The 22,876-nt window shown below is 42.7% G+C and overlaps 1 protein-coding gene across 1 annotated transcript in view; it reads right to left on the reverse strand.

Annotated features, from left to right (window-relative positions):
• The window catches only part of efl1 (elongation factor like GTPase 1), a 146,833-nt gene that overhangs the window by 100,304 nt on the left and 23,653 nt on the right, over positions 1–22,876 (reverse strand). The window contains exons 9-14 of the mRNA XM_083913245.1: positions 22,507–22,643; positions 22,245–22,367; positions 18,504–18,603; positions 7,543–7,670; positions 6,381–6,541; positions 4,391–4,526 (exon numbers count right to left, since the gene is read on the reverse strand). Coding sequence (XP_083769371.1) covers positions 4,391–4,526; positions 6,381–6,541; positions 7,543–7,670; positions 18,504–18,603; positions 22,245–22,367; positions 22,507–22,643 — 785 coding nt within the window. The remainder of the gene's footprint in view (positions 1–4,390; positions 4,527–6,380; positions 6,542–7,542; positions 7,671–18,503; positions 18,604–22,244; positions 22,368–22,506; positions 22,644–22,876) is intronic.

Here is a 22,876-nt window from a genome sequence, read left to right on the forward strand (position 1 = left end):
GGACATTTTAAATCAAAATCTGGTGGCCTCTGCCCGAAAGCTGAAGATGGGTCGTCACTGGGTCTTTCAGCAAGATAATGACCCTAAACATATGGCCAAATCTACACAGAAATGGTTCACCAGACACTGAATCAAGTTCCTCCCATGGCCATCTCAGTCCCCAGACCTCAACCCCATTGAAAATCTGTGGGGTGAGCTGAAGAGGAGAGTGCAGAGGAGAGGACCCAGGTCGCTGGATGATTTAGAGAGATTGTGCAAAGAGGAATGGTCAAAGATCCCTCTTTCTGTTTTCTCCAATCTTGTGAAACATTATAGGAGAAGATTATGTGCTGTTTTGTTGGCAAAAGGGGGTTGTACAAAGTATTAACATCAGGGGTGCTAATAATTGTGGCACATATGATTTGATGTAAAATAATTTTTTCTTAATGTGGGATTGTTCTCCTTTTGAATAAATGCGGCCCACCGATATTATCGGCCGATATTGAGTTAAAAATGTAATATCGGGAATTATCGGTATCGGGTTTTTACAACCGATGTTAGTTCTGTAGGTTTCAGCATTTCCGAGTCTACATGAATGCAACATGGGACGTTTACAGGCGCGTGCTTGATGACGTATAACAACAACAACACGCTAGACTCGTAGGTTGCCAACCGTGGCTAACAAGCTTGCTCGCCCGGTGCATGAGATGTCCGTGGTTTGGAAGTATGTCCAAGTGTCACCTACTAACAGTAAATGTGCGCTTTGCAATGACTGCAAGGCGTTGGTTATGAGAGGAGGAAACAAGGCGTCTTCCTTTAATACATCAAATTTGATAACCCACCTCAAGAAGAATCATGCGGAGTTATACGCTACATCTGTGCAGCAAAATGATGAAAAGAAGCAACAGCCGACAACGAGAAACAAACTTTTTCTATCGTTCAAGCTGCCGGATTCACCAAACTTGTCTTCCTTGAGCCACGTTATGTCTGTATAACGGCCAGTCGCAAGTATTTCTCAGACCAGTGCTTATCCGAAATGTACAGCCTTGTCTACAGTCAAGTCGAGAAGCTAATTTCTGGCTCTGTATCCATTAGATCCAATACAGGTTAGCATGTTGAGCTTGACTGCTAATTTATTGATTGTATTATTTGCCAAGTTACGGCTCAGTTGTAACTCAGTCTGGAAAAAGAGGACTATGTTTGTTTACTACTCTGGACTGAAGATATGCATCTTCCTTGTTTTGATATTGTCTGTATTGTTGTTTGAGGCAAAATATTCTCTCTAAAAACACAAACAAATAAATGAATGGCACTTTTTTCAATAACTTATTTTGTACAGACTGTGTTTACATTTGAAAAGCCATGTTGCATTTATGTATGCATCCAGTGGGGCATCACAATAAAATTAGGCATAATGTGTTAATTCCATAATAGGTGATATGTGATGTTGGTGTAAAAAGGCTGCATATATCGGTATCGGGTGATATCGGTATCGGAAATTAAGGGTTGGACAATATCGGAATATCGGACATCGGCAGAAAAGCCAATATCGAGCATCCCTAATTATAAGCTAAAGAACACATCTTAATCAGGGGTGCCAATAATTATGGAGGGCGCTGTATATAAATAGAGGTAGATCCCCAGCTATAAACCTTATGCAGATCTGTCGTGATCTACACACAGAGAGTTTAGATTAATTTATACCTTTGTATAATATTTACAATTTTGATCAAATCTAACACCGTGCCCTAACAGCACGCGAAGCGAGCGGGCTTCAGCGATAAAATCACTTGGATGACATTGTTTCCTATTGGAATGTCCTAACTGGCAGCGAGCGATGCTGCACTTTTGTCGGATGCACAGTTTTTATTTTATTCACGCGCGCGTTAAAACAGAACAGATGATTATGAAGTTGAAATGATGACTTATCAAATGAGACGTCCTCATTTCACAACGAAACCTAAATACATCTGCTGTTGTAGCAAAAAAGGGCAGAAAAGGAGGAAATTACTCTCACTGCAGTGTGTGTAAGACTGTGTCTGTGTGGCAGGTTTTGAAGGCGGCCTGTGAAGCGATCGCTCTTTGTTAAATACATTAGTAGTCTGCTGGTGCACGGGACATATACCTCCTTGCTTGTTCCACACATTCTATGAATAAGTGTGGATAGAGAGTGTTGTGTTGCTAAGGTGGCCGCCTAAGTTGTAGAGTGTTGCGGGAAACCCTGTAATAGATTGCACGAACTGAGCCGGCCCGCGCTGCAAACAGGCTGCAAACAGGCTGCAAACGGAAAGAAACTAGAAAATAAGTTCCCTCCCTTCCGCACCAGATGTCACGTGGATTGGTTGGTGAGTGTGTGATGCAAGTGTAAGTTACTGCCTGAGGGAGAGGGAGAAAGCCACCGGAGAATGTTTTCAACAGGAGTCTCGGCTGCCACTAGAAAAATGACAGATGATCCTAAAATATTTTATACATATTTATCTATTTTGGAGATATATCGAGCATATCCAATCTATTCAATCAGATTCAATCTATCCGCAGCCCTAATGTATACCTGCACAGTAGCTTAATTACTCAAAATATAAGAAAATTGGCAATCGTATTTTTTGTTTTAGCTGGTGTCTGGTTGCCATCCTAGCAAAAGGAATGTGTGTACAAATGAAAATGTAATAGTTTCAAGATGTTTCCATGTGCACTGCAATGGTAAACCAACTGACACTGCCATATTCAGGAGAAAATACAAGCGTCAACTCAGATGTCCTACACGAGAGGTATGGTTTAGAATAGAATAGGATAGAAATACTTTATTGAGCCCAAGCTGGAAAATTGCAGTTTATCGATTTCCTGGTCACAACATGATACTATTTAACAGTACTGTACTTTGATTTTGAGCAGGGATCTGTTTTATACATAGTATCATTACAAAGTACTGTACACTTACACGAAAACATGTACAGTTCAAAGTATCTGGTGCTTGTGAGCAGAAATTTCACTGTAAGTGTTTTTCCAGCTTGGTACCTCAGATGCTCAAGAGGTAAGGATTTACATATTGGTAATTCCCATTTCCAACCATAATCAAATACAGGATTATAATACCATTAGTATTTCATAGCATATTAGTGGTTAAAGAGTCACAGAGTCTGACCATGATAGATGTAAACCATAAAGTCCATCCGTGTGCAATCAGCCAAATAGCTCTGGGCTCCAGGTTCTGTGCTGTGAAGGCCACTCCCTAAATCCATTTACAGCCCATCTGTGAGCTGACAATCCAAACTAAATAAGGAGCAGAGGGATCTGTGGTGCTCACTCAAGGGGCGGACTATTGACAACTTGTTCCTGTTATGCGTTCTGCTTTTCGCCCGTACTGACTGATGACTGTGCATCAATATCCTAATGCACATCTCCTTCATAATTCATGACAGGCTCAATGGAGTATATAACGCAGGTCAGTGTTTGCAGCACTCTGCTCAGAGTGCTGAGGAACATGAATGTGAGGTCACATCAATACTGCACAAAGTAACAATCACTACACGCCACATTATACATATGCTATACAAGCTGTTCACCTGTATGTGAAATTCAACACTGGTGTTAGAGGAGGAGCAATCACATACAAATAACCTAAAGGGAGTGAGGTCCTGAGGTTTATTACTCCACTTCATGAACATCAAACATCCAAAAGTAGAGAGATTGAAACTCAACACTGTGTAGCTAATGAAGAAGAAAAAAATATATTTAAGTCGCAATGGATTATAAGTCGCATTTTTTAGGGGGAAATTTACTTTATAAAATCAGAGACCAGGAACAGAAATTTCATCAAAGGAGAAAGTAATTTGTATTCATCGCCTTGGCAACAACCTGGACTCTGGCACTAAACTTAAACAGTGATTAAACAAAACTGTAAAAGATATCCAATTGAAACATCATACAGGAGTAGCTGAATGATTTGGAAATGTTTTGAAGTTTGAATGATGTCTATAGGTGGAAGTATGTGGACGCTGAAACTTTTGGAGAGAAAGTGGAAGAATCCCGAAGAGGATTAAAAATCAATTTAAAAAAATGGTTAAGTAGCAGAAAAAAGTTGAAGATGAGCCATAATGTCCTTAAGAGATGAACAGTTTGATCGTTGAATGGTTTTTGTAGGTGAAAGTATGAAGCAGTAGTAGGAAGCCAAAAAACGAACGGAGGAAGAAAAATTAAACGGGATAATAATAAAGATTTGAATACCATATACAACATGTTTCACAGGCTCAGTAAGTAGATCTCCCCACAAAAAGTGAACTGTTCTTTATGTATAAAATGAAGATTAGAGTTGTGATTGTGTGCAATAGGGCAAGATTATAAACTCGATCCAATAAAGCAGGGAACAGCCACTGTACTGCAATACCCAGAAAGAAGAAAGGGACATATTTACCCAGGACATTTCCTACAGGGACCTCCTCCAGCTCCTCCAGCTCTCTGCCCATCAGCAGGTAGAGGCGGTCCAAGGAACAGCAGAACAGATGAGGCACCTCAGGTACACCCTCTGAAGCACTGCAACCCTCTGGAAGCTGGCAGACGTGAGAGAAGGAAAGTGTCAAAGTCCAGTGGAAACAGTAAATGGAACTAGAAAATTCTGCAAGAAATTTGAACTGTGGGCTTGACTTTTACCCGTTCTGATACTTGGTGCACATCCCAATGCTTTGGTCAAAAGTAGTAATAGCAGAAGCTGGCTAGTAGTAGTAGTAGTAGTAGTAGTACTAGTAAAAAGGCTATAGTAGTTCATGATGGACCAGAGGTGTCCAATCCTGCTCCTGGAGAGCTACTGTCCTGCACGTTTTAGGTTTCTCTCTGCTCCAACACACCTGAGTCTAATGATAACGAACAGATGTGTTACAGCAGGGAGAAACCTAAAACATGCAGGAGCAGGACTGGACACTCCCTGTAACAGACTAGAAGTTAAGAAATCTGTCCAGATGCAGGATGTGGTAGCATATGTGGCACTTAGGCATCATAAACAATAACCTCTTGGCTCAAAATCCAAAAGTTGCATCTAAAAACCTATTTTCCTGTGAACAACAGTAGGCTTTAGTTAAGATGCTGACTTTTATGTTTACATCAGCCTGATACAATATAAAGTCCAAACAAAAAAACAAAGGGCCAATCAGAGATCTATTGGTAATGTCAACTGGTTGGCAATCCTGTCGACGGCTCATAGAGTTAAATGTGTGCGCAAATAGTAACATGCCTGCGACGAGCACTCATTTTCCTATATTTTGACTTAAATTGATATAAGAAGAGTGAAAATTTTGGGAGATAGAGCAAGTTGTTAAGAATTTTTTCAGAATATTTTACAGTTCCTCCACACTCTAGCTGGGATGCCACCCACTCTAGGTCTGAACATTCAACCACATTCACAACCATTATAAAATCTTACACAGCCTGAAAAACTAATGAAACCAAAACTGTGATTTTGCGAAAACCGTGCCTGCTATAAAAATGCCCATTCAGCCCGAAGATGTTGCAAATCTCATGACCCGTTTAAACTTTTAATTGGTGTTCCACGTTAAAGTATGGCAAATTGGTGTGGCCCCAAAGAGGGGTGGGTTTGAGCTTGGTCCACAACGATTTCCTATTGTTGTATATGTGGAAATTTGGTGCCGTTTTTTTGCGATTTTTGTGTAATCTCCGCTAGAGACACAGGAAATAAAAAAAAAACTGACTCCCGTTTCCGGAAAAATCGTGTTGTGTTAGCCTAGCTCCCAAGTGGTGGTGCTAATGTCCCTAATTCAGTATACGTCAGGTATATGTCAGCAAGATGGAAGTATCTCCCTCCCCACAACAACACATTAATGCCCTTTTTTGGTAAGAGGAAATGAGGAGGCGTCAAAGTCTGACAAAATGGCGAGTACGATTGGATCAAGTTTAGAGAACAGACCTCGACGGAGAGGCTAAATCCATTTTTTATACAGTCTACGTTGTGAACAAAGAAAATGATCCGACCTTGATTCAACTCAACTACCAGATATTATCTGTAAGTCTTAGCTTAACAGCTCCTGTAGTCAGGTCTGCTTTGCAATCTGCAATGGGCGTCTATGTTTGAAAATGGTTTGTAGTGATGCATTTTGGTTGGTTTGGATTTCTCTGAGTGAAAAGAAACCAAGTTTACAAATTCATCAAGTGATTCGGAGCAGAGCAAACAATCTATAGGTGGAACACGAACAATGGACCAGTTTTTCTCTTGGTCTAGGTCAACTGAACCAAACCAAACATGTGAAACAATAGAATAGAATAAAAATACTGGCCAAATTTACGAAAATAGTCTAATATTTTACCTGGCCTTAAAAAGTAATTCACTTCACTTCACCTCGGAAGAGAAGTGTGGAACAGGAACTGTGAAGGCTGAATGATAACTGTGGGTTTACCATAGTCAGGCCCTGGGCAGGATCATACTTTGGTCCCAGTACAAACGCTCTCTGCCCTTTCTTGACCACGCCACTGTAGACCCGAGCGAACGCTATGAAGGTCTGCTGCTCCTCTTCCTCCCCTGGCTTTGAGTCTGTCAGTGTCAGACCCTCCATCTTAGCTGAAAGGGAGAAACAAGATACTCAAGAACAGAACATGCTCCTGTGAGACTAACACAGGACTATCGTACTTGTATGTACTGACACTGGCTGTTGGATCTTTTTCTTTTTTTGTCTTTATTTAAAGTGAAATTCCGGCGTAAAATCATCCCAGGGTCTTTTTCGGCAAATACACTCGTCAAATAAGCCATCAAGACAATATTTTTTCATGTAACAACTATTAACAGAGAAATCCCGGACAGTCGCTAACAGTAATTAATGTAATGTAAAGCGGCTAACACAGATTAGCTCGGGGGAGCATGGTGAAGGCATTAAAACATTTTTTTTAACCACTAATACTGCTCAAAATAACACCAAACTTCTGCAGTAGCATGATATGGTCCTTACATATTAACCAAAGCACTAATGGGCTCCTTCCTTTTGGATTGACTTTGGTCATCGACTCCTCTCATAGTATGGACTTTACTATGAGAGGAGCTGGTACAGGGACCAGTCTTTAAAACACTCTTTTAATAAATTCCAGGTTATTCTAACTACGTTGTTGATGCTTCGGTTAATGTGTAAGGACTCCTCTCATGCTACTGCAGAGGTTTGGTGTTATTAGTGCAGTATTAGTGGTTAAAAAAGATGTTTTATTGCCTTCACCTTACTGCAGTTTTAGCTGCATTCGGCTGTTAGTGACTGTCCAGGATTTCTCCATTAGTAGTTGTTACACTAATTATAAATGTGGCTTTTTTGATGAGTGTATTTGCTGAAATAGACCCTGGGATGATTTTACACTGGAATTTCCAGAATTTTTGAACATTTAACAATGTTAGCTGCGTCAAAAGAAAGATAAGCCCTTGTTTTTTTATATCCATGTAATTTTTAGTGATCATTTATTAAAATGGTATTAATATTTTCATTACCTAATCCAGCCTTTTGTAAAACTGTTGTTCATTTAGAGTAATAAAAAGACAGATGAAAAGTGAGAAATATATATGAGTCAGCGAGTCAAGCTGACCTGTGTCCACTCCTGCACGTTGGCCTTCCTTGTAGCTCTCTGCTGCTGTCTGATCAGCTGCCATCCTGTCAGCATGCCTCTGTCTAGCCAGCTCCCTGCGCTGGGCAATTTCCTCCTGGGTTAACGGCCTTAAAAAACACACACACACACACACACACACACACACACACACACACACACACACACACACACACACACACACACACACACACACACACACACACACACACACACACACACACACACACACACACACACACACACACACACACACACACACACACACACACACACACACACACACATACACACACACACAGAGATCAGAATCATAGACTGTATAAAACATGGACATTGGTCGTCACCATCTTTGCGGTGCTTGACGCTGCCTAATTCCCAGCTAATCCAAAAAGGTCAAAGAGGTGGGTTTTGGTTAGAGCTGAGGTGAGCCCAATGAAGCTGACAGTCTGGTATCATATGGAACTAGACAATCTGAAGAATTCATTGATACCAACCAACATGCTAGTTTCTCAGGAAGGAGGCTAAACATTGTTGGCCATTTTTCAAAGGGATACCATACCACCACATTACTAAAACATTGACACTTCTTGAAGTTCTTAAATTTTCCAGATAGGTACCTCAGGGGTAGGCTTTAACACAATTATCCCTGCATTAGTTTTTCTACATGGCCTGTGTGTTTGTGTGTGCGCATGTGCAGTGTGGTTGGAGTGTAAGCATATGCGCACACTCTTCAAAAAGACCCAAGTGACTTTAGCAACACAGCTGCTCACAATACGCCTGAGTGACGGCATGAGCATGAGTTCACCTCCATGATGACAAACCACTTAAAACAGCCCATAATTTGGCCCCTGACAACAGCAGCAGCCCTGCCGGCTCACTGAGACTGATTGCACTTTACTTTTGCATAAATTTGATATAAATGGGGCAACAGCCTGAATTCAGGATTCCAATAGGAAGCCACAAAAGAGAAAACGCCGCTGGATGTTGGCCCGGCCTTACAGCTTCAAACTGTGTCAGTCAGCTCACTCAGTAAAGCTCACTTATCATTGCCTCCAAAACCAGAAAGACACATAAACCAAAAGCAGATGAAGTCAAAGTGAAGGTTATCAATGCATTTATTTGAGCCAAACATCTAAATAAACACATGGCCGGAACATACAAGGCCTTATGCTTCCCATCAGACTACAGCAAGTCACTGTTTTTACTCCTTCCTGAGGTTAAATCAGTCGCTCAATGGTAATAATGGGAATGCCAGGACTTGGTTTCTGCGGGTATGAAGTAATGTCTTCCAAACACTGAAGCCGGACGATCACAACCACAAGCAGACCTTTTAAAATTGTGTAGAGGAAGGAAAATGTGTGGTGGAAAATTAAACAATATATTGATATTAAAGCTGTCTGCTAAACGCACTTCATCGCTTTATACCGCTTAAGGGTTTTCATTGAAGATGTTTTCCATTCTGGCTGGAGTGTATGAAAATGTAACTGAGCACTAACTGAGATGATAATCTTTCCGACATACGCATTCTGAGAAATAATGAAAGCAGAATGTATCAAGCTCCAAGCCATCTTATTAGCTGCCGTGATGGAGCAGACTCTTCTATATACGGAGTTCTGACTGAAAATATAACCTGCAGGTCTACAAGTATGCTACCTGCTACTTCCGTACCTATGAGTTGGCGGAGTTGTTCAGAAGTGACAACGAGGAAGAAGAGTTCATTGGATTTAGTGATTAGGAGTGACAGATTGTTTGGTAAACGTATAACGGTAGTTTTATCTGCATATGATAGCTTATAATTCTTGATCTGTTGATTTCACCATTTGTAGTCTTTTCTGAATGTTTTTCAGTGACTATTTCAAAAGGATATCAGAACTTTCTGTAAGCTCTAAATAATAACAGAAATGATCTTCTCCATTAGCCTGGGAACCAGATCAGTCTTCTGAGCTCATAATTCTTTTGCTCTGACACATTTGTCTGGCCCCTCTCCCATTCAAACAGATTACCAGCATACCAGGACCTGGCCGCCATATATCGTATGTGGGGCTGATTTAAGATGATGACTGACAGAGGAGCATCGTAGCAACGGAACTGGAGTTCTCTGTCCAGTACATACTACCAGGATCACAAAACTCAGATCAAACTATGAAACTAGGCAGCACTGATCAAATATGAATCAAGATTCTTTAGCTGAACTATTTCACACCTGGCCTCACTCCGGAGAAGACTGGTGCAGTAAAATTATTAATGGAAACATACGCATGAGCGTGGTTCGGTTCAGTGCAGCAAAAAGTGCCAATGAAAAAGGCCATTCGATTATTTCAGCTGTAATTTGACGTTTGTTACCCAGCCCTCATTTTTTTCCCTGCTCCAAAAACGGACCAGGCAACCTGCCTCAACTTGCATGTGTTGCTTAGCGCTACGTTGTTTAGTTGCTCTGATTGGACTGGTAATAACAAAGAATTCCACCATTTTCCCATATCAGATCTATTTCTTGGGCTTAAGGTGTCGCACAGTCAAACCAGCCATTGACTGTACGCTGTACGGTATTTGTATATGAGCTACTCCTCTGATGGCAGCTGTAGCCATGAGCTGCCATAGAAATATCTATCATAGGATTTGTCTTTTCTGGCTCACAGACTGAGATGACCTTTAACTCCTTCTTTCTACTGCCTTTCTTCTCTCTCTCTCCCTCTTTCACATATATCTCCTCTTCCCCATCCTCTAACCCATCTCTGACAGCCTGTCTATATCTCCACTCCTCTGCTTGCTGCTCTGTTTCTTTGGGAGTGCATTGGCAGAGTCTGCAATTAGGATCCAGTATTGTGACAGGAGGTGGAAGGAGAACAGAGATGATGCCAGCCAGAGGGCTAAAGGAGGATCTTTCAACTCTGCATCAGATATGCTGGAGAATAAGCTGAATACAGAGGGGAAGTCATGGAAAGGGAGTGCAGGGTGGCTGTGGCTTGGTGGCAGAGTGGGTCGTCCTCTGTTCGAGAGATTGGTGGTTCGATCCCCATCTCCCCCCGGTCCACATGTCGAAGTGTCCTTGGGCAAGACACTGAACCCCAAATTGCTCCCTGTGCTGCGCATGGGTGTGTAAATGTGGTGTGAATGGTTAGATCAGATTAGATGGTATGTAGATGTCCACTGCCATCCGTGTGAATGTCTGTGTGAATGGGTGAATGTGACAAACACTGTGAAGCGCCTTGAGTAGTCAGATGACTAGAAAGGCGCTATATAAGTACAAGTCCAAGTCCATTTACAAGCACATATACTGTATGCTAACCATTTATTTCACACCAAGAAGAAACCAGTTGTTTTCACTCAGACATCCAAGGTTCTAATTGAGTTCAGATGATCAAGGTATGTTTTGTTACATAAAAAAATGCATCCCCTGTGGGAGAAATCTGTCTGACCCCAGATAAACCTACACTGCACTGTCTAAACTCATGAATCAGCACTCTCAGGTTGGATAGGCCACCTTGTTACCTGGATGCTGTCGTAGTTAATTAATACATTACTGGCAGTGGTCACTGTGTGAGTTCAAGTGGCTCACGGCGTAGAGCAGCAGCCTGTCAAGTTTATGTGTTTTGCTCTGGTGAGATTGAATCCAGCTGGACGCGATCTTTCAAACATATTTTCTGAAATACATTTCCACAAAGGTTGCAGTAATGTAGTTTGCACTTATACAATCATTTCAGCCACAGTAGATATGAGATGCGGCTTGAAAATCACCGCTAAGATGTTTGAGCCTGAGAGAGGCTGAGCACAGCTGCTGCTGGTAGAGAAACACATAATAGGGAAACCAGTTGGTGTGGAAACCAGTAGGGGCATAACACCGGTCGACTCATCGGTGGGACCGGAGAAGCAGCTCTGTTCCTGACCTGCTTTGAGGAAAACACACCGCCACGTTAAACTGCAGTCGCAGCTCCAGCAGGAGACAGAGGTCTCAACATCAGTCGGAGCCGACCTTCGCTGTGGAGTGGCGAACACTGTTATCATATTCGACAGGAAAACACACACCAGCCCCCACTGATGAAGGTACCAGGGGGCAGCTGCATCTGTCTGTGGCTGTACGCAACAGTTGCATTGCGTTCTCACTTTTTATTCCACGTTTAGAGGAGCGTCTTTTGGGGGGGGAGGGGTCTGCGTGCATAGGGTCCCACAAAAGTGTGTGCAATGCGATGTAGTATGCACGCCAGGCCACAAGGTGGTCCTTTGAAGCACTGCCACACAACACCATCAAGATTTCACTTCTCTCCCTAGTAGCGGAGAAGCAGGAAGCCATACAGTGTGACACGTTGACATAGAAAAGGAATGGACAGTGGACAAAAAAATGGCACCCATTCATTCCTATGGAAAGCTGCTCAGCTCACTTACCAGATGTAGAAATCTTCGAGTTCCTCAGTCTATTGCAGAACGCCAAGCAAAACAGCACAAAGAACAACGAAAAACTATAGAAAAAACATCTGACACAATGCACCAAAAGTGGTAGGTGCAAAAGCCTTGCACTGGGCTCTACAGAGACAGGACCTAAGCTGTTAATGTGTTTAACTAAGGCTCTTTTTAGCCGCACTGCCTCATTCTCCTGCCTATAACTTGATTTTGGTAGGGTCTAAAATTATGGCCACATAAACACAAGAGCAGTGAAAATGTTAGTTAGTTTCATGATCTCAGCAATTACTAGTTACATGTTGGAATAAACTGGAATCATTTTAATTAAAAGAGCTGTTCTCAAAATAATAAAAAACACAGTCTGGGATGGCCTATACACAGCTCTCACGGAACTTTTCCAACATGTAAAAAACTGACGTTTTTTACATGTTGGACCACATGCCCTAACATGCATGCTAACAACCATCTATCACAACAAAGATCAGAGAAACTCAGACTCCAACACACGCACAGAGAGAACACCATTACTCAACTATATATTTACATAAAAATAATTGTTTTCTGCTATATTAATGCTCTGAATGTTGAGTACAGCTCCTTTAAGGCATGTTGCAGAGTTCAAACGGTCAAACTCGTAATGCTGGTACAAAGTTTAGTTGAGGACAGCAGTAATGCTCGTCATAGGAGTTGCTGTGGTGCTGTTTACAGCTTTGGCAAAATTTAGCAAATGTGAATCACTCTATAGTGCATAATGAGGCGGAGCGAAGACAGTTGGCTCTCTCTGGACCATTAATAACTCATACAAGTGGTCCACAGGCCAGAGCATTAAACCAAAACTGGGAGCAACACTGAAATGGCTCCCCAACATCAATCCTAGTCTCCTGAAAGCATTGCTTCCAATGTTTGCTATACATCTTATCCCAGCTTTATAAAGGTATTGAAGACTAACTAACTAGACTAACAACACTAATGGTCCAGACACTGAAGGAGGGAGCAATGTGAAGTTGGAGTGCATTAACATCCTACAGCGAGACAGACAGGCCAGGCTAACTCCATCTATGACTGACTGTGGAGGAGTCAGGGGGTTGTACCGACAGTTCACCTTCAAAGACACACAGATCAGAGAGGGCTAACAGCTGGATCTCTCTCAGGGAGAGAGAACCAAAGAACCTCCTCAAGTAAAAAAGAAAAACTGGAGGTTAAGGTGCACCAGTGATAGAGATCACAATACTGAGAACAGATGGTAGACTACATAACTTGTATTATACCAATATCCAATCGTCAGAGACAGGTCATGTCTGCTTTGATTTTCTACTGTGATCTTAACAAGTGCTTCCATGACTCATTTAATTTCTTGTTTATTCTTGTTGAAAACCCCAAATCACATGAAGTTGGAATGTTATGTAAAACGTAAATAAAAACAGAATACAATGATTTGCAAATCCTTTTTAACCTATATTCAATTGAATACACTACAAAGACATGATATTTAATGTTTAAACTGATAAACTTTATTGTTTTGTTTTTTTTTTGCAAATATTCACTCATTCTGAATTTGATGTTCAATGTTGGTTTTTAGCCTTGCTGTTTACGTGCAGAGATTTCTCCAGATTCTCTAAATCTTTTGATGATATTATGGAATGTAGATGCGGAAATCCCTAAATTCCTTGCAATTGTACGTTGAGAAACCTTGTTCTTAAACTGTTGGACTATTTGCTCATGCAGTTGTTCACAAAGTGGTGAACCTTGATGAGCCTTTCAAGGATGCTCTTTTAGAGCAGGAGAGTGAGGGAAAAATGAACAGCTCCACGAGCTATGAGAGGAAGTTGTCACAGCTCACATGCTCTTAATCAGCACACAGTGCCCATACTGCCAAGACAAAGAGCTGGTTTAAAATCGGCAAGCTATGCCTTTAAGGGAGTTGTACCAAAAGCAATAATGATGATTAAGAGTTAAAAAAATCTGATAACGACATGTTGGCCACTGTGCATTATTTTTACAGGAACAATACATAAACACTTTAATAAGGAACCCTTGAATTTGGTTAGAAGATATTTGGCCAAAATATTTACAGTTAAAAAAAAAAAAATAATACCAGTTCTTTTTGATGGGCAAATTATGCCCCAGAGATTATGTAATGTAACAACTAATGTAAAGTCTCTACATTACCAAAAGCAAATCTTTCGCATTTCTCTGACGGAATTTCCTGTCACCTACTGGTCAACATATACACCGACACTGATATATCGGTGATAAGCCAAGTTGGCTGATATATTGAGACAAAGGATTCATTAGCCTAGCTCTTCTGGAAAGCCACCCTGAAAGTGACAATAGCATTAATGCTGCTAAACAAGCCACAGTTGACTATATTGTCTGGCTTTTTAACCACCATTTATATATTGATGTTTAAGAGTGAGGATTAATCTTGACCTTGGGAACACATATCTGTGCCGGTTCCATTTGAAGAAGGCTGTTGGATACAGGAAAGCCTCAGGAGTAGCTGAGTAAATGCTTTTAGAATATTTACCACAAAACTTGATGTCAGTACAACAACAATGCTCAGTGTGACCAGCAGCTGATTAGAATGGTTGTGGGCCGATCTTCAAAAAGCAGCTGCATGCAGTTGATGCAGCTGCGGCCTGTCTATGATGTTTCCAATTTTGGAAGGTATGTACCAGGTTTGTGAGCCACGTGCAAAACGGAATTTAAAAAGTTTGTGGGTAAGCCTGCAAAGACGAGTGCAAAAAAACATGCAGAAGCCATTCATACTGTGCCATGTCAAGTTTACGTCACATCATTTGACACCAAGAGCACACACTGAATGCACCAAAACAGACAAGAAATAAAAGAACAGAAAAAAATAGAGTGGTTGAGATAAGTCAATCTGGTGAATGAATGTGATAAAATTGGTGCTTCCCTGGATGCGACAAGCATTAAGTTATTGCCTGTGTATGAAAACAATGGGTCTGTGTTGTGAGGTGTCATTTGGGTGAAACAACACTCTAAATATTCTTATGTATAAAGTGTTAAAACTATTTGAACTACAGTGTCAGCAGTGATTTGACACTAAATAGCAAAATGAATTTTAACACTATGAAACAGTTGTGTCACTGTAAGGTTACTACACATTTTCCATTACATAATTCCATACTTTTCTAGACTCAAACTTCCAGACTTCTCAGAGGATTTTACACCACAGCATTTTATTCAAGCTAAATGCTAAAAGAGTGAAATTAATAACTGTGTACCTGCAACCCCTACAGACCGGAACAGTAGGGATGTTCAATTACCAGGAACGACAAAGGAAAACATGAATCTTTGCTTCATTGACTTTAGATGCAGTAAACATACTGTAAATAAATACATCTCATCTCATCTTCATCCGCTTATCCGGGGTCGGGTCGCGGGGGCAGCAGCTTTAGCAGGGGACCCCAAACTTCCCTTTCCCGGGCCACATTAACCAGCTCTAACTGGGGGATCCCGAGGCGTTCCCAGGCCAGTGTGGAGATATAATCTCTCCACCTAGTCCTGGGTCTTCCCCGAGGCCTCCTCCCAGCTGGACGTGCCTGGAACACCTCCCTAGGGAGGCGCCCAGGGGGCATCCTTACTAGATGCCCGAACCACCTCAACTGGCTCCTTTCAACGCTAAGGAGCAGCGGCTCTACTCCGAGTTCCTCACGGATGGCTGAACTTCTCACCCTATCTCTAAGGGAGACTCCAGCCACCCTCCTGAGAAAACCCATTTCGGCCGCTTGTACTCGCGACCTCGTTCTTTCGGTCATGACCCAACTTTCATGACCATAGGTGAGGGTAGGAACGAAGATTGACCGGTAGATCGAGAGCTTTGCCTTCCGGCTCAGCTCTCTTTTCGTCACAACGGTGCGGTAGAGCGACTGCAACACCGCCCCCGCTGCTCCGATTCTCCGGCCAAACTCACGCTCCATCGTCCCCTCACTCGTGAACATGATCCCGAGGTACTTGAACTCCTTCACTTGGGGTAAGGACTCATTCCCTACCTGGAGTAAGCAATCCACCGGTTTCCTGCTAAGAGCCATGGCCTCAGATTTAGAGATGCTGATCCTCATCCCAGCCGTTTCACACTCGGCTGCGAACCGATCCAGTGAGTGCTGAAGGTCACTGACCGACGATGCCATCAGGACCACATCATCTGCGAAAAGCAGAGACGAGATCCTCAGCCCACCGAACTGCAACCCCTCCCCACCACGACTACGCCTTAAAATCCTGTCCATGAAAATCACGAACAGGATTGGTGACAAAGCGCACCCCTGGCGGAGGCCAACCCCCACCGGAAACGAATCCGACTTACTCCCGAGGATCCGGACACAGCTCTCACTTTGGGTGTACAGAGATTGGATGGCCCACAGAAGTGACCCCCTCACCCCATACTCCCGCAGCACCTCCCACAGTATCTCCCTAGGAACCCGGTCATATGCCTTCTCCAAATCCACAAAACACATGTAGACTGGATGAGCATACTCCCAGGCCCCCTCCAGGATCCTTGCGAGAATGAAGAGCTGGTCCGTTGTTCCACGTCCAGGACGGAATCCACATTGCTCCTCTTCAATCTGAGGTTCGACTATAGGACGAACCCTCCTTTCCAGCACCTTGGAGTAGACTTTACCAGGGAGGCTGAGTAGTGTGATACCCCTGTAATTGGCACACACCCTCTGGTCCCCCTTTTTAAAAAGAGGAACCACCACCCCGGTCTGCCACTCCCTTGGCACTGTCCCAGACTTCCACGCAATGTTGAAGAGGCGTGTCAACCAAGACAGCCCCTCACAACCCAAAGTTTTCAGCATTTCTGGACGAATCTCATCAACCCCTGGGGCTTTGCCACTGTGGAGTTGTTTGACTACCTCAGTGACTTCCGCCAGGGATATTGACAATGATTCCCCATCAGCCTCCAGCTCTGCCTCTACAAAAGAGGGCGTGTTAGTCGGATTAAGGAGTTCCTCAAAGTGCTCCTTCCACCGCCCGATCACCTCATCGGCTGAGGTCTCCAGCGTCCCGTCTTTACTGTAAACAGCTTGGACGGTTCCCCGTTTCCCCCTCCTGAGATGTCGAATGGTTTTCCAGAAGCACCTTGGTGCCGCCCGAAAGTCCTTCTCCATGGCTTCTCCGAACTCCTCCCACACCCGCTGCTTTGCCTCTGACACAGCAGAGGCTGCAGCCCTTTTGGCCTGTCGGTACCTTGCAACTGCCTCCGGAGTCTTCTGGGATAGCATATCCCGGAAGGCCTCCTTCTTCAGTCGGACAGCTTCCCTGACCACCGGTGTCCACCACGGTGTTCGAGGGTTACCGCCCCTTGAGGCACCTAAGACCTTGAGGCCACAGCTCACCGCTGCAGCTTCAGCAATGGAAGCTTTGAACATTGCCCACTCCGGTTCAATGCCCCCAACCTCCACAGGGATGCCAGAAAAGCTCCGCCGGAGGTGTGAGTTGAAGATCTCTCGGACAGGGGCCTCCTCCAGACGTTCCCAGTTCACCCGCACTACTCGTTTGGGTTTACCTGGTCTGTCCAGAATCTTCCCCCATCCTCTGATCCAACTCATCACCAGATGGTGATCAGTTGACAGCTCTGCCCCTCTCTTCACCCGAGTGTCCAAAACATGCGGCCTCAGATCAAATGATACGATCACAAAATCGATCATCGACCTTTGGCCTAGGGTGCTCTGGTACCACGTACACTTATGAGCATCCTTATGTTCGAACATGGTGTTAGTTATAGATAATCCGTGACTAGCACAGAAGTCTAATAACTGACGACCACTCGGATTTAGATCAGGGAGGCCGTTCCTCCCAATCTAAATAAATAAATAATAAATAAATACAATAATAATAATCAGAAATTTAAAAAAAATAAGTCAAGTATGGGAAAAAAAATAAAATAAAAATGAGATTCGCAATTGCACAGCAAAGGGTAACCATGGTAACCCAGCACCATTTTACAGCCAGCTTTAATGGTTTCATATCATCTACAGATCGGCTGTGTAGTGTTAGTAAACTTGTTTTAATTATTTGTATATATTAATATATTTTATTTTAGAAAGAGAGATAATTGTCAACAACAACACAAACATTTTTCCATACTTAGCCAGACCCGGAAATTACTCAATTTAATTTCCATACTTTTCCATACTGCGTAGGAAACCTGGTAAGTGGTATTTAATGATTAACCTCAGGCCCACTCTGAGCCAACTCCTCTCCCTACTTTAGATCCAATACAAAGCAGACATACATATTCACAGGACATGAGGGAAGAACAGGACTGCAGCACCATCTACTGACTACACTGTCTGTACACACACACGCACGCACGCACGCACGCACGCACGCACGCACGCACGCACGCACGCACGCACGCACGCACGCACGCACGCACGCACGCACGCACGCACACACACACACACACACACACACACACACACACACACACACACACACACACACACACACACACACACACACACACACACACACACACACACACACACACACACACACACACACACACACACACTTACCTCTGTCTGTTCTGAGGCAAGGCCTTGGTATCAACAGCAAACATTTTGGACACAAAGATGATGAGCGGATCACTTTCATCACTCGAACACTGGAGGAACACTGAAAAGCAACCAAGAGGAGGACAAAGAGTCAAACACATCTGAAATGACGACACAGGAGCCAGATTACAAAGTCTTTGTTAAACCAAAGTAAGGTCCTAACACTGCTAGCTTTCAATAAGCAATATGGGAATTAAATACATTATTTAAATATAGTAATCATTTAAGATCACACACAACACATACACCCTCTGACAATAGATTTCTTGAAGGTAGAAAGTGAGGGGGGGCGATGTTTTTTGGTAGTGAGTTCTCGAGGGTGGGTGAAGCAATAGTGGACACCCTGGATAAAGGACCGGGGATATGTAGTGACGGGCTTGGTAGGCAGTGAGAGGACGACCTGATGAATTCTGAATATATTGTCATTTCTTGAGAGCTTTGAGGGTGAACTGTAGACGAGACTATCGCAGCAGTCCAATCTGGAAGTGTTGGATGCATGGATGTAGGTTTCTGCAGCTGAATAAGAAAGGGATGAACAGACGTGGACAATGTTTTTGAGATCGAAAATCATGCCAAGGTTATGGACGTGGGAGGAAGTAAGCACAGTGAAGCTGTCAATAAAGAGGGAAAAGTTACAGGTGGATTAGATGAGGGATTTGGGACCAGTGAGGATGATTTCTAAGGTGTGAGTGGCAGAGGTGATAGCTTTGGTGAGGAAGTGGAGCTAACCATCGTAGCAGTGAAATTGTCCAAGATTTGAAAAGGGCGCATGTATAGAATGAAGAAGATGGGGCCTAGAACTGAACACTGGGAACACCATGGGAGAGGGGGGATTTGCAGTTGTTTATGTTGATAAACTGATATCTGTCATATAGGTGTTTTTTGAGCCAGAAGAGCGCACTACCAGAGAGGGTTGGAATGGTTGTTGGTGTCAAATGCTGCGCTCAGGTCCAGTAGGGTGAGGATGTTAGGGTTGTCGGCATCAGAGGAGAGGAGAAGGCCATTTGTGACTTTGAGAAGGGCTGTTTCAGTGCTGTGTGGGGAATGGAAACCAGCCTGGAATGATTGATAGAGGTTTTTGACAGAGCTTTGACTGAGCTTTGAGTTGTGAAGCGACAGCATGTTCCAGTAAACCTTGGGTCCAGGTTGTTTTTGTTTTTTTAAATGGGGGTGACAACGGAAAGGTTGAGGGAGAGTAGGACAGAGCCAGTTGTAAGGGAAGAGTTAATTGTTGTGGTGATCAGTAGTGATAAAGTAGAAAGGCCGGCCTTGATAAGATTGGATGAGATGGGGTCCATGGTGCAGGTGAAAGCTTTCATTGCCGCCATGAGATCTGGTCTGTGGGGAAGATGTGGGGGAGCTGAGACAAAGCAGACAGGTTAAACATGGGCAAGGAAGTGGAGGAGGGAGAGATAGAGTAGTGGCCAGGTTGTTATAGATGGTTTAAATTTTTTCTTGGAAAAATTACAGCAAGGAGATGGACTTGTTGACTGTGAAGGATTTGCAACCATTGTCCAATGGGTTGAGGAGTTTTTATTGTAGAGAATAGTTTTTTAGGGTTTCCGGAGCCAGACTGTATGAGCGAGTGAGAAGTAGGTGCTCGGATCGGGGGCATATTTATATTGTTGAGAGTCTTTCCAATTGACTGCCCCTGGCTTTCATCTGGTGATGTCTGGAAGTAAACCATGGAGCAGAGTGGGCAAGGAGAATGTTTTGTTTTAATAGGTGCAAGCTGTTCAAGGTAGGGGGAGAGAGTGTGGTTGTAGTAGTTGGCGATGTCAGAGCGGGTATATAGGTCGATGGGAGGGGAGGTGGGAAATTTTTCAATGAGAAGGGATACAAAAGAGGAGGGAGAAATGGAGTGGAGTTTGCAGAAGTTTATTGTGTGTTTTGGCTAAGGGAGGAGGGTGGGAATGTCAATGTCAAAGATGACAGCTAAGTAAAGTTGATGTATAGTGAGCCCAGTGGAACACACCAGATCCAGTATGTGTCTGTGGTTATGGGTGGGGAAGTTGAAATTTTAAGTGAGATTGAAGCAATTAACTATTTCAATGAATTTAGTGGTTGCCGTAGAGACTATGGGGTCAAGATGTATGTTGAAATCACCAAGAAGGGTGAGAGAGGGCAAAACTGAGTCAGGAAGTCAGAGAGGAACGATTGGTTAAATTTAGGTGAACGAATGTTAGTACACAACAGCCGTGACTAGCTCCGTGGTGCCAGAAAGTTTAAAATCCTGGTGCTCAAATTAAGGAGCAGATAGGATGGAGAGGAAGCTGGTCTTGACATACTGTCAGTGTGCCACAGCAATACCGCCCCCTTGACCCTCAATGGGTAGTTTGCTGATATATTGTATGTAAATCCATTGGGTGTAGTCAGATTCAGTGAGAGGTAGTTCAGTGGTTGCTGTCAGGTTTCAGTGAGACAGAGAAATCAAGTTTGTTCAGGTGTTGAACAAAGCGAATTTCATGCGGTTTTACATGTGTAAACATCTTGTGAATCCGTGACCAGGGGTACTTGTTATCCAGGGGGTACGTGAAAAGACTGTGGAGCAGCTCAATGAATTTTGAAAAATTTGAAATGAGAAATATCTTTAAGTAATGAAAAAATGGCTGAAATTAATAGCTATAGGTTTACTAAAAAACTTCAAATGATTAGCTAAAAGTAATGGATAAACTGTTGAAATAGTTAAATTAACGTAATGGATAAACTGTTGAAATAGCTAAAAGTAATGGATACACTGTTAAAATAGTTAACTTAAAGTAATGGATAAACTGTTGAAATAGTAAGCTTCATGTAATGGATACACTGTTGAAATAGTTAGCTAAAAGTAATGGATACACTGTTGAAATAGTTAGCTAAAAGTAATGGATACACTGTTGAAATAGTTAGCTAAAAGTAATGGATACACTGTTGAAATAGTTAGCTAAAAGTAATGGATACACTGTTAAAATAGTTAACTTAAAGTAATGGATAAACTGTTGAAATAGTAAGCTTCATGTAATGGATACACTGTTGAAATAGTTAGCTAAAAGTAATGGATACACTGTTAAAATAGTTAGCTAAAAGTAATGGATACACTGTTGAAATAGTTAGCTAAAAGTAATGGATACACTGTTGAAATAGTTAGCTAAAAGTAATGGATACACTGTTGAAATAGTTAGCTAAAATTAATGGATATACAGTTGAAACAGTAAGCTAAAAGTAATGGATAAGCAGTTAGAATATATATAAGCCTAAACATATAAAAATGCTGTTATTAAAAGAGGAACTCTGATGTAGCATTACACTGCCATTTACAAGAGTCAGTGGAATCACAAGAGACAAATGTGAAAAAGGAGATACTATTTGATGCATCAGATGTTGGGATATCCTGACTTTTAGTCCCTAGTATGAGTCTAGCTCCAGAAACTACATTTCACATAATGTGAACATTAGCATCTTTCAGATAGCTTCCCTGCCCAGTAAATGCCCACCTCTTCAAATGCTCCACCCCCAGAGCCACAGAAGACAAAGGCAGAGAAACATTCTTTACAAATACATAGCTGACCTTAATGTTTAACATAAATGGAGGTGTGTGTGTGTGTGTGTGTGTGTGTGTGTGTGTGTGTGTGTGTGTGTGTGTGTGTGTGTGTGTGTGTGTGTGTGTGTGTGTGTGTGTGTGTGTGTGTGTGTGTGTGTGTGTGTGTGTGTGTGTGTGTGTACCTCTTTTCAGCTCTTGCGTCCTTTCAGGCAATGAGTCAAACCTTCGCACTCCAACACTCATCAGTTTCTCCACCCTCTCTGCCGCCATGTCTAAGGGACTTGGGAGTTTCTCACACACCATCGCTTAAGTCTGTGTTAAAGAAAACTTGGTACCAAATGCACAAACATCACCAAAAAAATGCTCAACTGAGGCAGCCGGGCAAACATAGACTTCTCCACAGACATTTAGCTGCTGTCAGATGAAGACAAAGACAAAGGATACAGAGGACAGCCTGGGACACAGGTAACCACTGGCTGCAAATGGCAGAAAGGAGGACTTTGGGGTCAGAGTGACGAGAGTCCCTGGCCATCACCTTTACCCCAAGGGATGTCATCACCTTATCCACCTTCTCCTTGTCTCTGGTCACAGAAACAGGACAGTCTTTGCAGACACACTGCAGAGCATGGATAGCAACACTTCTAGCTATTCATGAACACTAATATGTTATCATGGAATAACATGATCTAAGAATAGCATGACAGGAGACACATGGTGTCATTTTCATTAACTACTGCTGGATGAGAAAGTGAGACTAAATCTTTTTTATTTTGGAATATTTTTTGCTCTTGGCTTATTTTCTAACAACGGAATG

This window comes from Echiichthys vipera (genome assembly GCF_963691815.1).
Source record: "Echiichthys vipera genome assembly, chromosome: 1".
Classification (NCBI taxonomy): Eukaryota; Metazoa; Chordata; class Actinopteri; order Perciformes; family Trachinidae; genus Echiichthys; species Echiichthys vipera.